This window comes from Argentina silus, assembly GCF_951799395.1.
Source record: "Argentina silus genome assembly, chromosome: 9".
NCBI lineage: Eukaryota > Metazoa > Chordata > Actinopteri > Argentiniformes > Argentinidae > Argentina > Argentina silus.
The window spans coordinates 5,925,504-5,947,043 of NC_139663.1; the positions used below are offsets into that span (position 1 = coordinate 5,925,504).

A 21,540-nucleotide genomic window follows, 5' to 3' on the forward strand; every position below is an offset into this window, starting at 1 on the left:
GGTGGGCGTTTGGGTACAAAACAATGGATAGCGTTTTATTGTTGTGCCACCTTCTGAATAAGCCAAAAATATCTCTAGAATATGTTCTCAGGTTGCACTTTAAAAAAACAATGGTATCAGACTGGGTAAAGTAATAAGCGAAATAAATGCTATTAAGTAATGTGCTTTATTACATTGCATAATGAGCATTACAGATTTTTAACAAATCCCTGCTGTAGGGATGAGTATATCATTGCAGTTAGTAGCCTTTAAGTGTATTGACAACGATACAAGGTTTAGGTTATTTCCTACTGCATTCATACTAAATCAAATATGTAAGATCTCCAAGTGAAATAGATCATAACAACACATGCCTGCTGTGTTCTTAACTTCAATGACTGCAATATTTTCAGTCTTAGACAATCTAACTTTTTTTGATGTGTAGATGGAATGATAATTCAGAAATATAATCTTTCTCAAGGCATTACATTTCAACATGTCTTCAACTAAAGAGAAATATGGAATTACTTTAGTTTCTTTCCATGTCTTTTCATTCTGTAAAAGCTCTCAGTTCTAGGCATAGCTTATAAACTAAAACAAAAAACTATGCTGCTAAGTGGTGTCGATTGGGGTCGATTGATTAATCTCTTAGGGTTAGACTAGATTTTTGTAAGCCTAGCGTGTAGTGTAAGACTTTCTGGGTCCTTGAAGCAGGTCAATTTATTTCACAAGGTCCTTCATGATCCTCAGAGAAGAGCCCCTGTAGCCACCACCAAAGTGGTTCCAGTGATTCAAGTAGTGGAAGAGTTGATAAAGCTGGTTCCTCTTTGCAAAGCCCGGGCCTTTGGGGATCTTTTCATGGTAAGCAGAGTAAAAAGAGCTACTGAAACCTCCAAACATCCCTGCAATGCCCAGCTCATACTCTGCATGACCATAGAACGAGGCTGCGTCAAAGATGACGGGGCCCTCTGAGCACTCCGCAACGTTACCTCCCCACAGGTCCCCGTGGAGCAGGGCTGGGAACACCTCCACATCCGAAAACAACTGTGGGATCTTCAGCTGAGGAGAAGGTAAGTACAAGTCAAGACAGACAGGAGAGGATGAGATAGGTACTGCAGCACAGTCAGTTTGTTGCTCCATTATACCATATGGGATTTCTACTGTATTATTGTCTGTCTCTAACCCTGTCTCCTCCCACCACTGTCAGGACTGCAGAGTCACTACCGATCTTCCGCCGTAGATTGAAAACCCATCTCTTCAGGCTATATCTTAAAGACCTCCTAAAGACCTCTTCACCCCCACTACCCCCCCTGTACTAACCCTTACCCCAACCCTTGAGACCTCTTCACCCCCACTTCCCCCCTGTACAAGTTCTCTCCTGTTAATAAATGTTAAAAAATTACGACTGCCAATGGCCCCTGGTGTGAGCATTGATTACTTTGTCTTATGATGGCTGTTGGATAGATGATTCACTAACTTAAACAAATGTATTTGTTGTAAGTCGCTTTAGATAAAGGCGTCTGCTAAATGCCATAAATGAAATGAAAATGAAAATATTGTCAAGATTGAGGAGGCAGTGTTCTGCTGTTACCTGTAGCTGGGCCCATAGTTCCCTGGCCTCCCTGTCCCCATAAGACTTCTCTACCATGTTAAGTTGGTGCTGTATTCTCTGCTGGGAGTAGAATGTCACCCAGTCTTTCTGCCACTCATTTTCCTGAGGAGGATGACAAATTAAGTTAGCATAAATCTGATCTACACAGAAACAGTAAACAGCATTTTCAAAGGTGAGGTTCTGCCCATCCAATGTCTTCATATACTGTCTTCTCAGTTGCATCGTTCCTCACTTGAGGGAGGTATCCACAGCATGTAGGTACATGGAAGCCAAACTTGTCGATGACAGGCATATCAGACTGTCGTGCTCCTTTTCCTGTGCAAATTGACAGAAGTGATAAGACCTCCTGTAATTGCAACAGGAATCAAAACTATCCAGACTGGCAAACTCACATCTAAAATGGTTAGGGTAATTAAAAAGAGAGTGTTAAAGAGAAAGGCCATATCCACAATAATTCTGTCAGTATAATTGGTAAGACCCCAGTTTTATGCTGTGTATTTTGGCTAATCTAATTGTATTTCCGTGGTGGTAAGGTAAAAGTTATATTTACCAACTGTCTGCTGCTCCTTGTTTTGTTTGTCTCTCTGTCTTTGGTTGTGAAGATGCAGATCGGCCAAACGCTCTCCCAGCTGCTTAGAGTGCCTGCAGCAATCACCCAAACAGAAATACACTAGGCTAACATCGGGATAGTAACACTGATTATTTCATGTGATGGGGGGGAAAACAATTAATGTGTTGTTGTTCCCTTTTGCACTAACTATAATAACAACCATAAGGAGGGTCTTACTTGCTCAGACCCCTCATGTCCACATGCTCCATGACAAACACAGCCCCCCCTGTGTCAAGCTCGAACACCTTCACAGGCTTGGGAACTTTCACAGTGTCCGACATCAAGATGGCATCCAGGCTGGCCTTCTCGCCATCAAACATCAGTTTAGCCTTTGAGAAGAAGAAAAAACACCATACCTTGAGTGTGTGATTGTAATTGTATTGTTTTAGTGTTAAGGTATGTAGGCTATAGTCATTACTTCAACACAGGTATAGGCCGAGACAGTTGTGTTGCCTCTAACATAAGGATTATGGCTGTCACATCAAATAAAAAGATCCCATTCAGCTCTCATACAAGCGCTCTAATGTTATCATCACGATTGGGTGGCTCTATTGTCACTACTAATCCCATTTGCTCTCAGAATATTCTCACTATAGAATTGAATTTGATTAGTAGCTTGCAGCAATGTTTGATCAGATTTGTTGAACTAATTGTGTCAAATGGCACAGTTTAAACTAACGAAATAAAGCAGAAGGTATAGACATTAGTATAAAAAAAATAAGTAATGAAGAACCTGACTCTTGTGATTTATCTTCACAAACACTCTCCCGTTATCAGTATCATAACTCTGGCCCTCGCTGATACATCCACCTCCAGAATGACCAGTTGGTTTCAGAATAGAGGTTCCCAACTCCTTCTTCAACTGAGCTTCCATGGTGATGGGTTTTTGATCGCCTGAGGCACTGCCGGGTGTTTTGCTCACTCAGACCTCTCAGCTGCACCACAAGTGCGCAGGGGGTGCGACGTTTGTTTTGACAGCTGAGCCACATAGCTGTGTGGAAAGAGGAGGGACTTATTTTCCACAGAAGGCATGTATTTGTTCCGGTTCACATGATTGACCTCTAATTTGTGTGCAATCACAGCAACTATGGCTGATCACGTGAGCGTCGCCATGGAGTCAAACGAAGCTCTAGCTTGCTTGCTTGTTATCATTTTATCAAGCTTTGCATGAAATATTACGAACATGTGTCTACTGCTTGGTGCTACCGGAGTTGGAAAGACACTGCTATTGAAACGTTTACAAAATATCCTTTTATGATCTAGCAAGATAATGATTTAGCCACATGCTGTAGTTAGCTGGTTGACTAGCTAGCTAGCAAATGTTATCGCAGTTCACAACATTCACACCCGACACATCTGATTCGAAGCTAGTAGTACTGTATGTATGTTCAGATGCAACTTCGACTTTATATGTAATCACTTTAACAGATCTTTAACAGCTCAGTTTACGTGATGCGTCAGATGACTTAGGGGAGCCTCCTGTTACTCTGCCTACGGTGAGCCATAATTGCCTCATATTTATTATTTCATTTCTTGTCCCCCACCCACCGATGAAATCGGGGAGTTCGTATGTCACACGCTTTATCTCCGACACCACTGGGGCAATTTGGGCATGTGCAGTCCCCTGCCTTACCTCTGCACCTCCACACGCTCTCAGCCAGGGACACACCAACCAGGCTTTTGGCAGCCAGGCTCATCCCCTGGTTTGCCTGATTGTGCACCAGACGGGCCATCAGAGGAGTCCCTCTCAACGAGAACATGAGGAAAATCAGAGGGGATTTTAGGCAAGGATTAAGCAAATTCAACTGAGAATTCATAGGTCGTAGAGTCATAGAGTTTAAACTAGATGCTATAGTAAAACTAGCAACTATCACCTCAAACTATTTAGTCTATAGGTTCTCCACCATCTCTCTAATCCTCACCATGCTCACCTTCGCCTTCTTCAATGCCTTCCTCTCCTGCTCTAGCTTCTCTTTTTCCTGGCTCTGTTTCATTCTTACTACAGCCACCATCACCATGGCCTCTCTCCTCTTGACGCCTCCATCTCTTTCTCCATCTGTTTCTTATCCTTTAGAAATGTCTCCTTCTCCTTCCACATCCTGAGCATTTCTCGCTCCACCTCCTGCCCGCCTCTTTTGATTTTCACCCTCTCATTCCTTATCTTACGCAACTCTGCTTCTACCTTCTCTGTTTTTCTAAGCATCTCCTTTGAGGTCTCCTTCTCTTTCTCAATCTCCATCATGAGGATCATGATCCCACTGTCCATCTCCTCCCTCTCCCTATTGAAGTCATTCCTGTCCTCCTGCAGTCTTTCTGTCTTTCTGGCCAGGATCTCCTCCTCCCTCTGCCTAACTTTTTGGTCCCTTCTCTTCTTTTCTCATACTCCTCTATATTTTCCTCAAATGTTTCATCTCTTCTGCTGGAAACTCTCCTCCATCTGTCTGAGAGATTGTGTATTTTTCTTCTCAAACTCCTTCTTCTCTTGTCTTAAACCTCTCATGCTCCTTTCTAATATCCTTAATACTCATATCTATTTCCACCTCCATAGTTTTTTATGCACCTTGAAATGGTTGAAATAATCTCAACATATCCATAATAAAATGCTACAGCAATGTCAGCAAGATTACCCAAATTTGAATTGGATAACAATCTGTTCTATCAATCTGTGAGTTTACCCTTCTTAGCACAAAATATCAGTGCACCGATTGGCAGAAAATAAATCCTATTATTTGTAATGTGCGTTCGATTGGCGTCATAATGGGTTTGGAATGACTACAGTGTCTGCGTTCATTACCATGGTAGTTCAGTGCATAACAACTCTGATCAGCGTTCGATATAATGGTTCGAAGTGACTTGGTATGGGTTGGCTGGCTATGTTTGTTGTAACGTATTGATACGCCTTGAAATCTAGCAAAAACTAGTTGTGGTCAAAAGGTCAATATCCGTGCCCATATAATGGGCACATTTTAATAACTGGAACAGGTAGGAGGCAATCGGCTAATAAGCAGAAGACATCCTCAAAATTAAAATAGCTCTAATTCAATTTACGCATGCGGGTCTCTGATGATGATGATGATAATAATAATAATAATAATAATAATAATAATAATAATAATAATAACACATTTTATTCGGAACGCGCTTTTCAGAGGCCAACCCATACAGTTGAGTGTATTAAAAAGAGATACACAAACAAAAACACAAAGCCTGATTTGGAGAAGGAGAGCATATGTCTGTATATAGAAATGCTGAATTCGATTTAAGGGGAATGTCATATCCTACAGATACTGTATCTTTCAGTGACATTTTTGCGCGTCCCTTGTTCAAAGGCTGTAAATGTTGCAGACATAGGACTTATCAAATATTTACAAATACAACTATTCTATAAAACTATGCTATATCTCATGCACATAGGCCTACAGTAGTCTACCTCACGGGATAGCGGCAGTCAGTACGCTGTGAATAAACGCCGAATCTTCCGTTTATAATCTTTGTTATTTTCACTGGTAAAACTGATTGCAGAGGTTCAGGTTGCGTCTTGGTTCGTTTTGCCACTGAACTAAAAGTTCAAGAACGCTGTGTATTATTTTTCCGAACATTCTCAATTCTGTGTATATATCAACGTCATAATGATACCAATAGCAACGCATTTTGGGTGGAATCCTAACTCGAAATCCGCGCGCGTAAATCTTGCGTTCATGTCAATGGGAAAATTACGCGATAATTCCATTTACGCGCGGATCTCCAGTTAGGATTAGACTGCAGTTTACTTGAATTTATAATTCATTTTACCCAAAGGTCACAGCATACAGTTTATAAAAAAAGTAGCCTACAAGACAAATACAACATACAATACAACGTTTTAAAACACAGATTGCATAGACTCAAATCTAGGGATATACAGTTTTTACATACATAAAGTATATTACAAATACAAAACAAGTGAACAATGTTGACCCCCACGAAGGATGTAGCGCCCCTCTATAAAATGAGAGTGATGGAGAAGTCTGTGAATGAAGCAAAACGTTGATTCATAATATGACACTCGTTACATAGCCGTGTCCGCGTTGCGCACGGAGAGGGCTTTTCTCATGGTGCGATTACCTTCTATGACTAAAGATGTGGGCGCCATTAGGCTACTATCATACTAACTGTATTGATATAAGACGCCTTTACTTCAAACACAAATTTCACCAATAGGCTAAGACATAATATTTGCAAAGGCAAAATTAGGTTACACAACTTTGATATAGGCCAAATTTTGGTATTAAATTATGCTGCATAACACATTTCACTCACAAAATATTATTCCCAAATTCGTTAGGCTATAGGCCTAGTGCATTAAGCTACACTCCTACAGCTGCATTCGTAGCCAGACTGAAAAGTTACCGGAACGTATTGTGCTTATTGGTTCATCATCAGTCTTGCTTCTTACAGCTTTGCGTTGATTTATCAAAATACTATTCCCAAATTCGTTAGGCTATAGGCCTATTGCATTAGGCTACTCTCCTAACTCTCCACATTGCACCCTAGTATTACGTTTTTAATAATGAATTGACGTCACCTTGAAACTCCTAAACAGTCTATATGGCAAGGCAACTTTCACCCAAGTTTCATCAAAATTGTCCCAGTAGAGTTGGAGAAAAAGCTTGTGACATACGAACGGACATGTGACTTGCTGATATGACCAGATAAGCTATGCTAAAACTAAGGGGTCTGAAATACAGAAAGTCATGTAAAATGAATAATTACGATGACACCTTCTATCTTAGGTGGGCACCAACCTGACAGACCTGACATTGAAGAAGAAGAAGAAGGTGACAGTGAGAGAGCTGGGAGGCTGCATGGGCCCCATCTGGCCCAGCTACTTCACCGACTGCTCCTCTGTCATTGTGAGTTCAGGGGCGTGGATCACAGAATTCATTCAAGGAATGCATTTCCATTGATAGTGAGGTTTAATGCAAAAATAGGTCCTCATTTGACTGTTAACAACAAATGATGAACAAATCCCCTAAACTGAAATTGGGGGCCAATGCCACAGCAATGGCCTCACAACACAGCAGTAGATGTTATATTGACTTATTGGCTTGTGTGTTTCTCCATAGTTCGTGGTGGACTCTGCCAACATTACCCAGATATCCTCCTCTTGTATCCAGCTCCTATCTGTTCTCTCTGCTGAGCTGCTCCACAACGCCTCTGTCCTGATTCTCTTCAACAAGAGGTGACACTGTACACTTTGGCAACCTTTCTCGGAGCAAGTTAAGCACCAAACAGATCCAATAACAGTTTTTCCTTTTTCCTTTTGCATGAGTGGTGTTCAGTGCTTCTCAGTTTTCTGCCTGAGACTGACAGTTTCTCATTCCACCCTGCCTCTAGGGATCTCCCTTGTACGATGAGCCTTGTGGAGATGAAATCACTGTTCAGGATGGATGATATCATCGCGTCCGCCACTCAGCCAATTACAACTCTGGAACTTAGCGCGCGCTCTGGCCAGGGACTTCAGGAGGTGTTGTGCTGGCTGCACTCAACCTTAAATGACTGACATCATATCATCCTCCAGCTGCTCACCAAGTGACATTATTGTCACCAGACTTTTAATGATGTCACTGTCCCTGTTGGCAGGAAATGTCATCATCAATGTCAACACACAAAGAGATACTGTTTTGTTCACATAAAATAACTTCTTATTAAGATCTTGACGTTCTTATGGTGCATCATTAATCCTCTGAATTTGATATTGCCAACCTATCATGTCATAACAGTGTTATAGTGAATGAGGTTCAGGTTGATGAAATGGCTATTATTTCAACCGATTTCTAATGACAGATTTTATCAAGGAGTGAAAAAAGCGCAAGCGATTGTCAGGAAAATTAAGAGAAAAACCGTTGTAGTATTTTGTTTCATTTTTATATATGTAATAATGTGATAGTGTCCTTGTTGTAATCAGTGGTTGTATGTTGATTTGATATTGTAAAATGTTGGATGATTGGTGGAGATACAGTAATTGATTTACAAATGTTTGGCCTGCAGGGGGCAGACATGGTGTAAACATTTATTTTTAAAAATGGAAGATCTGTTTTGAAGTATGTATGTCACAGTATGTATGCATGTATTGATATGTAGGTTTGTATTAATTGATCGAATGGTAGCAAAGTATGTAATGGAATATTGATCAAGATGATAAATGATGATTGCAAATGCAAAGTGTTTGTTAATTATACTCTTATATTTGATGAGAATCAGTGTTTTACAAGCAACGAGCAATGAAAAAAAAAATCATGATTTCATACATTATGCTAACAATGTTGCCTTGTTCCTGGGGAATTCTGCAGTAGTTCAAGAAAAACATTTTCATTAATTAATCATTCCCAACCCCACTCCACTACAAACTACACCAGCCCTTTTCTCATCAACACGGTTCCAACAGCAATCCACCATTACACAATTAACTTGAGTGAGCCTTACTAATGCAACAAAGGGAACTTAAACTGTGTTTCATTATCTGGATGGGTTGGTTGGCAGGCCTCCCATCTGTATTGTGTCCTAAGAAATCAGTCCTCCCTAGGGGCATAATAGGAGGGTGGACCAGTCAGCGAAGCAGTAGGTGGCCTACCCCAGAGAATTCTGGACTATCACAGAGATAAGCAGGCATGTATGGTGTACAATCAGTGCTGGATCAAGAGTAACAGTGAGGGGCCTTGGGCCAATCATACAATGCAGCATAGAGGACACGTGACTTAAAGTTGAGAAGCAATTACACTTGTGTAGCATCAAAATGTCTTATCCAACTGTGCTGTTTAGCAAATGGTTTGCTTGGGTATAGGCTTGTCTCTGAAGTAAATTAGGATTAGGTTATGGCCTTCTACGTGACTGCCTTCCTCTAGTACACAATAACATTCTCACTCCTTCCTCCTCAATAACTCCATTCAATACAAAGGAGGAACAAGACAGGTTGTGGCAGCAATCTAAAGGTTACAGTATTATAGCCCGTACAAAAAAACAACAACTTGAAAAGGGGATTTCAGTTGAGTCAGTTCCAGTTGAGTCTAAGGTTAGATTGCCATTTCAACAATAGAACCTAAAAAGTATTCTCCCTTTCCCTCTGAGTTTGGTTCCAGTCCAGTTGGACCTCATAGGAAAGGGTTCTGACTGTGCTGGTCCACCTGCTGTCTGAGCGTGGTTGCTGAGGAGAAGGGCAGCAGGGGCTGGGGAAGGTTCCCAGGCATGTCCAGGCAGGGCTGGGTTGGCTGGGTGAGAGAGGAGGGTAGGCTGGTGGGCTGGTGGCTGGCAGGCAGGGGTAGGGAGGCACTGTAAGGAAGTGAAGATGCAGGGGGTACTGGGGAGGTGGAGCTGGGGCGCATCTGATTCAGGGTCAGACGGGGCTGTTCACTTTGGAATGGGTTGGTGGGTGAAGGAGCACTCAGTCCTAGAGAGAGAGCAGAGAGAGATAAGTGTAAAACTTTCTATATGGCTCTGCTTCGAACTACAACACACACAACAGTAAATGAGGTTAGATTCTGAGAGGCACATGTGAGTGAGTGCTGACCTGAGAGGAATGGGTTCTTGGTCTTGGCTGGGGGGTTGGCGGGGATCAGGCTGTCCAGGTTGACCAAAGTGGCTGCTGTGGGGTCCAGGAAGGACTCAGGGGTCCGACAGGTTCGAGGGCTGGGGGCGGCAAGGCTTTCACCCAAGCGGGAGAGGTCAAAGAGCTCTGGACTGCCCTCACCTCGCCCATTCACATTCATCTGACCCCCATCCATGGCCTCGTCAAACAGGTCCCCATCTAGCAGGAGTCAGAGATGTATGAAGTATGTTGCTTACAGTGAAGGTACATGGAGAGACATGGAATTAAATAAGCAGATAGGAGGGACCCAGCTATCGCACAAATTACCTATAGGGCTCCCGACTCGAGGAGAGGGTGACTTGGCAAGGCCTTGACGTCCCCTTCTGTCTTCAACTGAAGTAGAGAATAGATCTACCCCTGAAGAACCTGCAACAACACACCACAACGCATGATGCTCATGGTAGAATAAAGTTCTACAACTGTGAATCAAATGTTTCACATTTCCCATCGATATCAACGCGCGATCTAGGTCAATGGCTGAGTTTAGTTAGTATGCGTTTAGTTTGGTCTCTAAGAGAGTCGTTAGAGCACATCGGCACCTGTGTTGGCAGGGGAGGCCCAGGGTAGGCTGATGGGGTTGGAGCTGGGGACGTTCTGTTGGGATTCCCAGGGGTCCGGGGGTGACTGACTGCGGTTCCAGGGTACGGCTGGGCTGCCGGAGGCTGGTGGTGCCAACCAGGGACTCTCAATCACTGGTGGGGTGGAGCGGGCCTCCACTTCAATAACAGGACAGTATAATAGATCAAATACATTCTTCAAGGGATTTGCACAGTATTACAGTGACAACATGGAGAGTGACAACATGGAGAGTGTAATACACTGATTGATTGATTGATTGGTTGATTGGTTGATTGGTTGATTGGTTGATTGGTTGGTTGATTGGTTGATTGATTTTCCTCATCACATATTGTGTGTCGTTCTATGCACCGTATGATGGTGTATGTATTTGTAAATGAATGACCTAACACTGGAAAGCATTACGTAATCAATCCATTTGGACACATGTGTGGTGTAGTACTGGGATTGCCAGAGGGTGGGATTGTACAGTATCTACAGTATGAGTCACAGGGCCAACAGTGAACAGGGAGTATGCTGACGTAGCTACAGTTAATGCTTACCCAGTGAGTCCCAGGGGTCGGAGCCAGCCAGGCGAGCAGCGACCTGGGGGCGGACGTCCCCTCCTGACAGGTCCCAGGGGTTGTCACTAGGGGGCACTTCAGAGGCCACCGCAAAAACATCTACAAGGTCCATCAAAGCAGACTGGGCACAAAAAAGGGAGGAGGTGGGTCTTTAGGGATGTAACCTCAGGACAAATGTCTGCTGCACTACATTAGTCAGGCTTTGAAACTGTAAGTATGCATTCTTTAGATAAGAGGCTTTAGCTTGGACAAATGCCAGCAATCTCATAAGAAGATGAGGATGTGAGCAATTGTGTACATAGGGTGAAGCATGGAGTTGATTCAGGCACAGAGATTGCAAAGTTTGGTCACTAGATAAACAAATGGATATTTCTGATGAGAATTGGGGTACCTGAATAAGTAAGAAAGATAATGAAACTGATGATGACGATGATCATAAGATGTTGGTTTATTAGACAGTATGTTAATAAACTATTTATACCCCGGCCCCAGCTCCGCCTCCACCGGATTCCATCTCCCGTTTGCTCTCCTCAAGAGCTTTCTGGAGCAATGTCTCGTCTCCCTGGCGACTCTGTTGCTCCTGGCAACAGACACACAGACACATGGATGCCAGTAGGCATGACAGGGCTCAAGGCAAAGCTTGCTAATTCTGACAGTCACATTGTTGTTATGACTAAGACACACACACACAGTCACAAAAACAGACATGCATGGTCACACACAATACGGTTCTAATAGCTGAACATGTGAGAAGGGTGGGCACCAGAAAGAGAGAGAGAGATTCTTCTGGTCAGAGAAGGGAGAGAGCAGAGCAGTCAAGCACTCAGTGAGTCACTCAGTGAGTGGTTCCATTGTGCTACCCTGGCAGAGAGAGAAGGAGTAGAAGAGAGAGAGAGAGAGAGAGAGAGAGAGAGAGAGAGAGAGAGAGAGGTGAAGAACAGAGTGAAGGGTGAAGCACTAAAAGCAAGTAGAGCAAGAAGAGTAAAAAATTGGAAGGGGCTAAGATGATCAGCCAGAGAGAAAAGGGGGGGGGGGGGGGGGGCTTTGAGGAGCACTGTGTTAAAGGACCAGAGGGGTTAGACTGAGATACAGCACCCAGAGGCCCAGGGGGAGGGTGCATGCTCCCCCTTCCCAACTCAGTAATACCCAGGGGCACTACCTGCTGGTGCTCCTCTTTGCTCAGGCTCAGGGCTATTTGGAGCTGGGTCTCTTCATCCATATCCAAGGCAACCGGAGGAGGTGGGGCTGGCTAGGAGGGTGTCAAGCAGTGGAATGGAGGGAAATACAGTCAGTCATTGATGGACATGCAAAACCCAAACCTGCCTTGATATCAACACATTGCTGATACATTGCATGCAAGCCACTCTATCATGAAACGTTTTTTTCCCCCCAGCCAACCAATCAGGGCAATCAGGGGACTGTCCTGTTGCCACTCCCCAAAAGAGGGATTAGCCAATTACACCAAAGGAAGTCAGAGGGGCTCTTACCATTGGTCTAAGAGAGAGGGAAATAAAGCGCTATTGGTTAGTGGAACAAGAAGATGCATCCTTGTCCATTTAGAGAGAGAGAATGTGCATGCTGCTTTGCTGTTCAGGGATGAGGGTGGACACAGATCAAAGCTGGAGAGGAGAAAGGGTGAGTGATTCATGCAACGTTACTCTGAGGGGCATAGACAGAGCTTAGAGATGCCTCAATGTAGAACAACAGGAGATAAAAGGGGTTTGGTTAGGGGTAGAGGATGCAGGAGTCACCCCTCACATCTCAGTACCTTATGGGCCTCCTCCTTGCTGAGACTCATAGCGATCTGGAGCTGTGTCTGCTCGTCAATATCCAAAGGGGGAGGAGGCTAAAGTCAAGGGGGAGGAGTTAGGAGAAGGACTAACCACTGAAAGTTGAAAGTATGAAAAAGTGAGTTCGAGAGAACCTAGGATTTTGGTCTATGATTAGATGGGGGCAATCATTACGCACACATCATTGACAAACATTTAGATTCTAACAACATTTGGAAATCACACCAGTGAAAAAGGGAATCTTACGTAAAGAGGACTGACCAAAATGAGACGTTTATGTAAGAAGGGATACATCGATTTCATGTCATCAAACACAGACAGTGAAATGATGAGGCCTCAAATGTGTTTTGGTAACAGGTGTGGGTTATCGTATGCACCGTATCCCAACATCACACACATAACACACACATAACACACACATAACACACACACACACAGAGGGCTTTCATTGTCCTTCCCATCAACACCGGGGCAGGCACGCTATCCAGGCTGATGAACAGATCAATGCCTCCATCCTGTCTAGTGCCTCATTCATTCAGCATCAATCTGATTGGCCAGAGCTGCATATTGACCGCATCAGAAAGAGAGAGGGGATGACAGTCTGGGGGAAATGGAGGACTCTTAGAGGGGAGAGGTAGAGAGAGAGAGAGAGAGAGAGAGAGAGAGAGAGAGAGAGAGAGAGAGAGAGAGAGAAAGAGAGAGAGAGGACACTCTCTGTAGGGGAAGATTGTCTGATAGGGAGGAGGCCATGTTTACAGCATTCCCAAACAGCATGGTGTCAGAGTGTCAGTGCCTCTTGCTCAGTGTCAGGACTGTATCAGAGGCTCTTGCTTGGAGGAGACAGGTCAGTGTGTACGTGTGTGTGTGTGTGTGTGTGTGTGTGTGTGTGTGTGTGTGTGTGTGTGTGTGTGTGTGTGTGTGTGTGTGTGTGTGTGTGTGTGTGTGTGTGGCATGGTGGGAAGTACCTTTTCACTCTCCTCGCGGCTCATGGCTAGGGCCAGCTGCAGCTGTAGCTCCTCCTCCCCGCTGGTCTGAGGCCGAGCCTGCTCCATGTCTAAGTTATGACGAGGGGAGGAAGAGGAGGCTGGGAGCCCGGAGGAAAAGAAGGTGGAATTCAAGGAGGTTGAAACAAAGAGTGAGACACAGACAGAGAAAGTGGGGAGAGAGAGAAAGAGAAAGAGAGAGAGTAACTCATTTTAGTCTCGATTTTAAGAGCAGATCTTTTAAAGGAGAGCTGGCACTGGTTTTGCATGTTAAGTCTGTGCTCCAATGCCTGTTGTTCCAGGCCTGTGCTGGCATTGCTTGCCTTGATCTGTCTAACTCTGCACTGGGAACAATGGTGTGCCTGTGTGTGGGGCAGTGGAGGGGTAGTGGAGAGGGGATTGGAGTGGGGCCAGCGTTATTACCCCAAATCCCCTGGGCATGTTCCAGGACACAGGCCCAGGTTTGGGGGGAGAAGGGGGGGGGGGGGGGGCAGCTGGCAGTACACCAGTCTGAATGCCAGGCCATGGGGTCATGGCTGTGGGGGCTATGAGAGGGTAGCAGGCCAGACGTTGGCACAGCACAGTCTCTGAACCCCAATCACTTCCAGTGCACTGCCTCTCAATGTCCCCCGCCTGGGCTGGAATGTACACTGGCGGGGAGCTACTGTCAACCTCCTGACCCCCGCCCACTCCATCCATCAGTCTCATCAGACTCCATTCAAACCCTCAACCACAGGCTGTACTCCCCACAGACCACTGGGACACACACCTCCACCCTCACCCACACTCTCTGGTCTAATCCTTTACTGTATATGTCATCTGGAAAAATTGCCAAGACTGAGCTTTAAAATGTGCTGAAGTGTGCATAATAAGCTCAAGTACTTGCAAGCACCATATCACACCCATAAGCACTCACATACCACACCTCTATACATCTGAGTTCCGCATATCTGGGTAGAATTACTTTTCACCAACTAGGCCTATAGAAGTGTGCCAATCTGAATGATGAGTCATTTTAATTACAGGCACTTATTTCCGATGTGTGAACAAGTAATAGTTTTAAACCTCCTGAGGGGAATTTGTTAGGCTTTGCTACTCAAACTAATCTCATTATAAAATGGCCAATTCAGTACATTTAAAATGAGCAGGTTGATATTGTTTGTGATTGTACTCCAAACAATATCAAATATTTAGTCTCATTACTTTCCCTGTGGAGAAGTTTCTGCTGGGGGAGCCATGGTTCTGGACCATGAACTATGTGAGGAATTAAATGCTCCTATGGAGCAGAACAGCAAGTGGGACAGGGGATAGCGGGGTGGTGGAGGGGGAGGGGGAGGGTGGTGGGGGTGGGGGTGGGGGTGGGGGTGGGGGCAGTCAGATATCTGTGGGCCTGTATCTCTAACCCCATCTGACTGTGGGAAAATCAAACATGCCACAGACACTAGAAGTATAACATTAATACAGTGACTAATGTACTGAAACCACAGTCATGCTACTAATCCCATACACTACAGAGACCCCACCTGCTGCACAGACCACGCATAATGTTATACACATGCTACAGCGGTCACACCATGCACACAGTACTGCAAACTACCACTGTGGCCTACTAGTCCCTCCACATGCTGCTGCATGGTAACGTGTTAAATACTGTACATACTGTATATATTACGCTCAAATCATTAGCCTTAACTGACATCAGATGTCAACTAAATATAGAATATAAAAACACAGCATATACAGCTGCCTCGAAACATCCAAACCCAGAGGCAGTCAGTTGCAGCCCCTCTGTGCCTCAGTATATACAGTATGTCCCCTAACTGGAACAACTAGTGCAGGATAATAGATTAGGCCTATACTCGGGCATGGTGACTAACACAAGCACATATCGTGCTGTCCACGTGAGCCATGACAGAGAAAAAAGGGCCTCCCTTCCATTGTCATTCTGTTTAGCTGATGTGAATGACAGCAAGAGAATGTCGACCATCATGCCATAGCATTGGAGAGGCAGCGTGACCCCCAAACTAACAAACACTTGATCTGAAAAACCTGGGATGACAATGGATGGGGAAATTCATTGGAATGTATCCAGGTTCTTATGTCCAGCTGCTAGGGGGACAATAGCACCTACTTGAATAGGACCTATGACGGACAATGATGGTTTGTTGCCATCTGTACTGCTGAGCAGAGATACTGCTGACTATGTTATCTTTGGAGCCCTAAGAGAAATAGCAAACATGTCTGTCCCTTTCTGATGTCAACTAAAAAGAATGATACGGTGATTAAAAAAAAAGTGTGTGAGTTGTTACTGAACGGCAACCGTCATCTGCGTACACGTCATCTGTGATCACAAGATAACACACAGAAAATTCCAACCGGATATATTGCCCTCAAAATTCCCATGAGTCAGACAATCCACTAGAAGATAAGGAAATACAAATACAGGAGGTTGTTCTGATGTTGATACTTTTATGGGAGTTTGAACGCATTAATATGTTTTCTAAAAACACCAAACATGTTCACACATGGCCTATAGCATAAAGGAGACACTGAAATACTACATTGTTGACCCAGAATGAAATGAGAGCAGGTTTGAAAGCCTGACAACTGATAAGATCACTCATTACATTCTTCACAGATGGTACTGTGCATGTTGAGAGATGTGCTCTGGCTTTGCTCAGGTTTGTACAACTCTGTACAGTATGTGTGTGTGTGTGTGTGTGTGTGTGTGTGTGTGTGTGTGTGTGTGTGTGTGTGTGTGTGTGTGTGTGTGTGTGTGTATGTGCGTGCAAGTGCGAGTGTGAGTGTGTGTGCGTGTGCGAGTGCGTGTGCGTGTGCGTGTGCGAGTGTGAGTGCGACTGTGTGTGTGTGTGTGTGTGTGTGTGTGTGTGTGTGTGTGTGTGTGTGTGTGTGTGTGGTGACATAATACACTGTAGAGTGTATGTATGAATATTGATAGCTGGGTGTTACTCACAGTTGAAAGAGGAGGGGGACCCTCTGGACCTGCCAACCTCATCCCCATAAAGAGCTGCCATACTGGGCTGGCTGGTGCGGCGCCCGGGGTAAGGTGGCGGTAGGGACCCAGAGCCCATCCCAGCGGCAGCCCCTGCCATGCGCTCCTTGGTCTTCAGGGCCTGGGTCCTCTCCTGCTTCAGCCTCTCCTCATCTCTCATCAGAGCCACCAGCTGCTTGGCCTTCTCCCGTACATTCACCCCCTGGTCCCGCCCGTCCCGGTCCGTAAACTGGAAGTCCCTCAGGGTCTGGATGGTGTAGACGTTCTCCCGGCACTGCTGAGCCACACGCTCCGAGCCCGTTTTGATCAGGTAGTCCAGCAGTGTCAGGGCCTTGTACACGTGACGCCAGTTCTTGCCATGGTCATTGAGGCGTTTCCAGATCATGCCCATGACCTCAGTGAAGGCCACCACGTTGAACGTGAGGTCGGCAATCTCAGACATGAGCGTGCTGGGGGGACCCCAGGGGTCATTGGAGGTAGCCTCTCGTACTTTGATCTCTGCCTCTGAGTAGTTATTGACCATGTTCTTCACCTGGCGGCGTAGTGATGAGGTCTGCATGGTGGCGATGGTGTTTCACAGGAGGAAGTGGAAGTGGTTGATCTAACAGTGCCCACTAGTGTTCTCTCAGGTAGGGGAAGGGGGAGGTCAAGGTAAAGTCTGGGGTTGATGGAGGAGGTGGAGTTCAGTTGAGAGGGGGAGTGTGATGAGGTCGTCCTCCTCTAGACGAGTTCAATGACATCCATGGGTGTGTGTTCCTGGTGTGGCAGAAAACATACTAGTTTGACTTAAAGTGATATAAAGCTTCATTCATGACAGGAGATCATTCTATTGATAACACGAACTGATGCCAACTGAATGAACTTTATCTCTGATAAACAGACTACCCATGACCTCAAACAAGATACATTTGGGTCCTCTTTATCATGTTATTACCTAAACATGTCTGGCTTATCCTGCACTCTTTAACAAAAACAACAGCACCCTATCTATCACACTCCCCCATTCAGGAGTTGAGTATATCAGGAGAGAAGAACACCTCAGCACCTCCTAGTAACGTGAAACACAACACCTGGGCTCAATTTCCCTGAGAGCATTGACACAGAGAGAACTGTGGGAGCTCGGTTCAGAGGAGCTTCCCTCACTAAGCAAAGATGAGGTGTACCTTCAGCCATTTTGAACACGAATCAGGAGCAGGAAGCAGGTTTTACAGGAAAACAAATATTAGTTTCAGGAGGGACTCGACCTCAGGGGCATAACCCAATATTGAGTAAAAATCTGTCCAACTTTTTCCTTTGAAATGACTGCTATCATCACAGTGAGGAAGCCACCTCCCTCTGTTTTTCTGATCTGATTGTGTCATGTTCTGGTGGACAAGCCAGTTTAACAGTCACACTCGTGCTCAAACTCCATGCCGATATCAACCATCAAATGACTTTCATTTCTGTCACTCAAGATTGTTGAACTTTCATTTCAGTCACTCCAGTAAAATCACATACTGTACTGTTACTGCCCGTTTACTTAAAAGTAGAGAGCATAAGGTCCTACTCTGGACACCAAACTGCTTAATGTTACCAGCCATGGACCGACGGAGTCAGAGGCACCTGTATCTTTCCACTCATAATTCAGCCTTGCCTATTAAACAAATCGTTTAGATGCATGCACACGGCGGATCAATCCAATAACTCAGTCAAAAGTATCCTGTCGTGGGTTAGCATTTCAGAAACGTTAAACACAAAGTGCTTTGGGATGGAAGGCTCGTAGCTTTTAAAAGCTGTGTTATTTACTCATATTGATCCAGATTTAACTCCCTTGAATTCATCGGGAATGTGATTAAATCTGACACCATTATCTGGAAAACGTTTGATATGGTGGTAGTTGTGACCTAATGCTGCTAGTCGTAGTGACCTAATTGTTCACAAATTGTTCACATATTACATATAGATAATGCAAAGTAATCATGCAGTTGAAACCACAGTGACATTTAACATGTGAAAGCATCCTATGGGTATAAAATCAAGTAACTACCACATATACTACAATGGATGTATAACGTGTGCCTCTATAGTCCTCTTCCTCTTCAACTATGGTATAACGTCATATGCCAAATTGTCAAAGAGTGCTGTAAGTGGATGGAAATAGACAAATAGAGTAAGTGATGAAAACAGACAGCTCTGGATGTTTCCTGGGTCAGCTGACCACAACCACAATCTCAAGTGGTACACAGGGTCAGTCCAGCATTCAGCCTCTCTACCACCTACTGGCACTTCAACAACACTGCCAGATTCCTGGAATTCCTCTGCTGGAGCCTGTACAGGAAATATCTATAAAAAGTCAGTGAGTGTGCCCTGGGACCGTGTGGAGTGAGTGGGAGTGGGAAAATATGGAGGGGGGGGGGGGGGGGGGGGACAACGATTATCCTCTGTGCCTCCAAGAGGGAGGAGTGAGGATTACAGGGTTATCATCTGATTGACCTGAGGTGCAATGTTCCAATATTACACCTATGAATTCTTTGTGGGCCCATTTTCAATCCAAATTTTGGATGTCTCCATTTGAGATTGTACTTTCCTTACTCATGCATAATACAAGGACAAGAGCTACACTACACACACACACACACACACACACACACACACACACACACACACACACACACACACACACACACACACACAGACTAACAGGCTTCTGGTCCAAAGAAATGTACCTCTCCCCAAAGACAAACTCACTCCCCCTCTCTCTCTCTCTCACCAACACAAAGGTCAGAGAATCTCAAAAAGAGAAAATATCCTGCCCAAATATAAAAGACAGACCATGACCTTGACATGATGACACATCAAATCCCCAAATTTCATAAGCAATGAATAAGCCAGAGCCCAGAGGGTTATTTTTCCAGAGGTTCTCCCATGAAAACGGTTCCATTTGAGTGGAACCACAAGCATTCAAATGTAAACATCAGCATGTAGACCTGTCCACATTAGTTTGTACAATGTACAATAACATTTTTAAAATGTAAACATTTAAAAGGCCCAACAACAATGTTTCTGACATATAGTAGACCTAAACTAAACCTCTAGACCAAGAATAGAATAGCTATGGAAATGATAGTTATTGTAGTAATTGTTGTAATAAAAGGTTATAACGCAGGCCAGGCACATGCAAAAGTAACCGCCCACAGTTCATGATTTGGAGGTCTCCTAACGCCTATCTTGGTACATCGGGTTTACGCAATTTGGATAGTTTTCCTTATTGATCCGACTACCTAAAATCTTCTATTGTGTCTAATTAAAAAAAAAAAAAAAACTGGCGGCTACAGGCCAACAAGCTATTTTGAGATGAATTGATCCAAGGTATCACTTTCGCCCCCGACTTTATGGGAGCTTATCAAACAGGGCGAATGAACCCACATCATGCAGCACATTGCGTCAAAAAAGACGACCGAGGAGTACAAACGAGAGCCCAGCCACAGTACACAACCGTGACTCAGCTAGGTGCTGAGCATTGAAGTTGAAACCGACCCAAGTACCGATAAAAGCAAGCCAAATCACGGCTATCCGACTACCGGATGGTTTCTATTTTCCCTTACCTCTCGCATTGCGCGTCATTGGCGTCCCAACTTTGGGACCCTTTCGACAGAAACGCCTCTTCTAGACATCTCTCGTGCCTTTTTCGAATGAAAAACTCCTAGAAGAACCAGTCAAAAAACATCTGCTGAGAAGTCAAAGGTATTGAGAATGTGTCGAAAATGATGGGTTTGAATGTAGGTGTCCTTGAGGTGTTATCTGTTGTCCGATAAAAAAAAGTTTGTTGTGCGTGCACGTCACAAAACATAATAAGCCATAGGCGCCGGGCTTGCAGATGGCACAGAACCCCCCTAAGCACACACAGTAAAACTGGAACGGGAGAGGGAGAGGGAGGTAGAATAGGGAGGGGTGCGCGGTGCCTGCAGAGTCAGACTTTAACCCATTATCTACCGGTTGGAAGGCATCTGTAGCGGAGGCCAATGCCTGCCAGGAGCGCAGAAGCAGGTAATAGGAATACACCTGACATACACAGACAACAACACAGACACACAGCTCTCAAGACTGTTCGTCAATTGTCCCTATCGTCTCACTAAAACATTATGGTTTATACATTTTCATGATACATTTCAGATACATATCCTGATTCCTTTGTGAACATGGATGTCAGGATAGGTTAGTTGCTTACATACAGTATTCTGTAGCCTGTATATGGTTTGTGGAAAAAGATAAACAGACATACAAATGAATTTCAAAACATTTCATATTCACTATTTGAAGTTTATGAATGATATTAAAGATAACATACAGTGATGACAGTCTCTCAGGGCCAGAAGACAGAGAGTAGAGTTCCAAAGGGATTCAATAAAGCACTACATTTCCTTTTCACCCGCCCCCATCATTCTGCCTCTACTCCTCCTAGTGCTGCTCTTTATTTATTCATTTCCACTAATGGGCTGTTGTGTGATGTCACATCCTTATGCATAATACAAGACTCAGAATCTTTTTCTCTTACCTAAGGATACATTCTTCCTTTGGTAACATTATTTCTGTCCTAAATAAATCTGTGTGTGTGTGTGTGTGTGTGTGTGTGTGTGTGTGTGTGTGTGTTACACAAAGGTACACATACAGAGACAATCATTCATACAGAGACTAATATATTCTGGCATACAGTGAGAGGGTATTCCTTTTAACAGTTGACTCTACCTACTGTAAGACGGGTTGCTAAGAAAGCTGGATATTCTGGAAATACCAGCTCCGCCTTTGAGTGA

General features: G+C 44.4%; 3 protein-coding genes across 7 annotated transcripts; 1 reads left to right on the forward strand and 2 right to left on the reverse strand.

Moving 5' to 3' along the window:
- Positions 1–23: 23 nt before the first annotated feature.
- On the reverse strand, positions 24–3,171 carry fn3krp (fructosamine 3 kinase related protein). 3 transcript variants are annotated; one of them, XM_083676836.1, is made up of 6 exons: positions 2,935–3,171; positions 2,379–2,530; positions 2,142–2,266; positions 1,824–1,906; positions 1,571–1,693; positions 24–1,038 (listed from the first exon to the last, which is right to left on the reverse strand). In XM_083676836.1, the coding sequence occupies exons 1-6, from the start codon at positions 3,073–3,075 to the stop codon at positions 700–702; spliced, it is 963 nt and encodes a 320-aa protein (XP_083532962.1). In that variant the 5' UTR covers positions 3,076–3,171; the 3' UTR covers positions 24–699. The 3 variants fall into 3 exon arrangements, with proteins under 3 accessions (XP_083532962.1, XP_083532964.1, XP_083532963.1); XM_083676838.1 differs by having other exon boundaries at positions 38–1,038; positions 2,940–3,072; XM_083676837.1 differs by having other exon boundaries at positions 47–1,038; positions 2,142–2,233.
- A 172-nt stretch (positions 3,172–3,343) lies between these two features.
- arl16 (ADP-ribosylation factor-like 16) lies at positions 3,344–8,255 on the forward strand. Its single transcript, XM_083677909.1, has 5 exons — positions 3,344–3,447; positions 3,641–3,697; positions 6,974–7,093; positions 7,307–7,422; positions 7,578–8,255. Exons 1-5 carry the CDS (start codon positions 3,385–3,387, stop codon positions 7,741–7,743), a joined length of 522 nt encoding a protein of 173 aa, XP_083534035.1. The 5' UTR covers positions 3,344–3,384; the 3' UTR covers positions 7,744–8,255.
- A 151-nt stretch (positions 8,256–8,406) lies between these two features.
- Positions 8,407–21,171, reverse strand: epn3a (epsin 3a). 3 transcript variants are annotated; one of them, XM_083677902.1, is made up of 11 exons: positions 21,078–21,171; positions 16,712–17,506; positions 13,720–13,838; positions 12,733–12,810; positions 12,124–12,213; positions 11,446–11,544; positions 10,944–11,085; positions 10,365–10,541; positions 10,093–10,191; positions 9,748–9,984; positions 8,407–9,627 (listed from the first exon to the last, which is right to left on the reverse strand). In XM_083677902.1, the coding sequence occupies exons 2-11, from the start codon at positions 17,307–17,309 to the stop codon at positions 9,332–9,334; spliced, it is 1,935 nt and encodes a 644-aa protein (XP_083534028.1). In that variant the 5' UTR covers positions 17,310–17,506; positions 21,078–21,171; the 3' UTR covers positions 8,407–9,331. The 3 variants fall into 3 exon arrangements, with proteins under 3 accessions (XP_083534028.1, XP_083534027.1, XP_083534029.1); XM_083677901.1 differs by lacking the exon at positions 21,078–21,171 and adding an exon at positions 20,335–20,616; XM_083677903.1 differs by lacking the exons at positions 12,733–12,810; positions 21,078–21,171 and adding an exon at positions 20,335–20,616.
- Between the last annotated feature and the right edge of the window lie 369 nt (positions 21,172–21,540).